This window comes from Manacus vitellinus, unplaced genomic scaffold, assembly GCF_001715985.3.
Source record: "Manacus vitellinus isolate BGI_N305 unplaced genomic scaffold, ASM171598v3 scaffold_52_pilon, whole genome shotgun sequence".
NCBI lineage: Eukaryota > Metazoa > Chordata > Aves > Passeriformes > Pipridae > Manacus > Manacus vitellinus.
Window position 1 is genome coordinate 1,550,416 of NW_021940628.1, and position 2,555 is coordinate 1,552,970.

General features: G+C 63.1%; 2 protein-coding genes across 2 annotated transcripts in view; one reads left to right on the forward strand and one right to left on the reverse strand.

Annotated features, from left to right (window-relative positions):
• Positions 1-196: 196 nt before the first annotated feature.
• Positions 197-1,850, forward strand: SLC30A2 (solute carrier family 30 member 2; the record flags this gene model as incomplete). The annotated part of the gene is made up of 6 exons (XM_029963034.1): positions 197-341; positions 535-688; positions 780-936; positions 1,180-1,285; positions 1,381-1,515; positions 1,641-1,850. Coding segments are annotated over 6 exons (843 nt in total), but the record flags the coding sequence as incomplete, so codon positions are not given.
• Positions 1,851-2,131: 281 nt separating this feature from the next.
• EXTL1 (exostosin like glycosyltransferase 1) overlaps positions 2,132-2,555 on the reverse strand; it is a 7,234-nt gene continuing 6,810 nt past the window's right edge. Inside the window, exon 10 of the mRNA XM_029963118.1 lies at positions 2,132-2,555. This exon is cut by the window's right edge and continues 356 nt beyond it. Coding sequence (XP_029818978.1) covers positions 2,428-2,555 — 128 coding nt within the window. The 3' untranslated portion in view covers positions 2,132-2,427.

Sequence of the window (2,555 nt, forward strand, 5' to 3'; positions counted from 1 at the left end):
GATCACCCTGAGTGGGTGCCCGCAGCCCCTCTTGTCCTGATTCCCTGCTGTGGGTGCAGGCAGGGGTCCCTGTGGGTTTTCAGTGGGTCAAAACACACAGTGGGGCCCCCACCGTGGCATGGGGTGAGCTGGCCTGTGCCTGCCTCGGGGTGGGATGCCACCCCAATGTCCCCACTGATGTCCCCTCTCCGCAGGGGGGTACCTGGCACACAGCCTGGCCATCCTGACGGATGCAGCTCACCTCCTGACAGACTTTGCCAGCATCATGATCAGCCTCTTTGCACTCTGGGTGTCCTCACGCCCACCCACAAAAACCATGAACTTCGGCTGGCACCGGGCAGGTAACGGGGTGGCCCCACCATCCAGCTCCCAGGAACCCCAGGGAGCACTCAGAGCACCCCAGGGTGCTCTGCCCATAAGGACTGGGTGCTGGGTGCCCATCCCACACCCCGATGCTGCTGGGGAGCCCGGAAGGGAGCTCAGGTTTGGCACAGTGGCAAAGCAACAATGTGGGGTGGGGGGGTCTCTCCACAGAGATCCTGGGGGCCCTGCTCTCCGTGCTCTCCATCTGGGTGGTCACGGGGGTCCTGGTCTACCTGGCAGCCCAACGCCTGCTCTCAGGTGACTACGACATTGAGGGTGGGGTCATGCTCATCACCTCCGCCTGCGCCGTGGCCGTCAACATCGTGTACGTGTGGCCAGCTGGCTCCTGTCCTCCCTGGGTGTCCCCTCCCTGTGTCTGGTGGCCCCTGGGGGTGTCACCACTGTCCTGCCCGCAGGATGGGGTTGGCTCTGCACCAGACAGGGCACGGGCACAGCCATGGGGCAGCCGGCGAGCAGCCCAGCGCCAGCGTCCGCGCCGCCTTCGTCCACGTCGTGGGGGACCTGCTGCAGAGTGTCGGTGTCCTCATCGCGTCCTACATCATCTTCTTCAAGGTCTGGGTGTTACTGGGGGCAAAGGGGATGCTTGGGGACATGGAGGCAGCGGCTTCAGCCAGCTCTGGCCAGACAGAAGGGTCTCTGTCTCTGACAGTCTCTGTCTCTCTCTCTGACAGAGACATAGGGGTGAGACTGTGTCCCTACATAGGGGTGAGACTGGCCCCTGCTTGCTGGTGCTCTTGGGGGTTTGGGGTGAGGTGATGTTTCCAGGGAGGCCTCACCCTCTCCCACCCTCTCCAGCCCAATTACAAGTTCGTGGATCCCATCTGCACCTTCCTCTTCTCCGCGCTGGTGCTGGGGACAACGCTGACCATCCTGCGTGATGTCCTCCTCGTCCTCATGGAAGGTGGGAACCCACCGGGAGGGAGGGTCTGGGCCATGGGGTCACCCATGGGTGCCGTGGTCCCCCTCCCTGCAGCGCCCATGGCTCTCCCTCCCCAGGGACCCCCAAAGGGATGGATTTCAACGCGGTGCGGGAGACGCTGCTGGCGGTGCGGGGGGTGGAGGCCGTGCACAGCCTCCACATCTGGGCGCTGACGGCGGCACAGCCCCTGCTCTCGGTGCACATTGCCATCAGTGAGTATCCCAAGGGGGGGTCAGGGGTCACCCACACCCCCACGTCCCTTCCCTTTCCATCCCAACACAGGGTGGGGGGTCGGGGTTCACCCACACCCCCACAGCCCGTCCCTCTCTCCCCGCAGACGCGGCTGCCAGCGCGCAGGAGGTGCTGGAGGAGGCCAGCTCCCGGCTGCAGGGCACCTTCCACTTCCACACCACCACCATCCAGGTGGAGAGCTACTCCGAGGAGATGAGGGACTGCCGGGAATGCCAGCCCCCCCGCGACTGACTCCTCTGCTGGCTTCCCAGGGGAAACTTCTTATGTGTGGAAAATAAAGCAGAGCACAGGGGTGTTGGGTCTGGTATCAGGGTGTTATCTCTGGTATCTGTAGGAACCAAGGGCAGACCCAGGGCTGTGGAAGCCGGAGGGCAGTAGCTGTTGGAAGCCAGCAGCCTTAATATTCCCTATTTCTATTCAGCTGGGGGGCAAGGCAGCTAAAACACACCTTTTCCCTTCTCCGAGGAGCGCTGTGAGGCAGTGGGGTGCTGGAGTGCCTGGTGCTGTGGGTGGACCCATCCCAGTGGGGGGAAGGAGGACGCACTGGCCTTGCTCTCGCCTCTTATCACTCCTCTGTTTGCCCTCAGGAAGGTGAAGGACTCGCCCTCCCCGCGGGGCTGGGGGAGCTGTATGTGCAGCCAGGAGCTGCCTGGGTTATTCCCAAGGTGCCAAATGCATCAGCAATGGTGCACTCAAACACCAGCGCTCCCAGTGCTCCCCACGTTCTACAGCCACAGACTCTGCCTCTCCACCCTCCTTTATTGCACTGGTAAAACCCAATAACGAGTAAAACCCCGTTAGCAGCAGCAACCACCTGCTCCCGGAGGGCTCCGTGCCCCGGGAGCAGGGCACCCAGAGCAGCCTGGCAGCCCTCAGGGTTTCTCCAAGCGTGGGTATTTCTTGCGCAGGACGGAGACCTGGTCCTTGAAGAGGACGGGGTCGAGGCGCAGCTGGGAGGACACCAGGGGCATGTAGCCAAACCAGTCCACCAGCTGGTTGA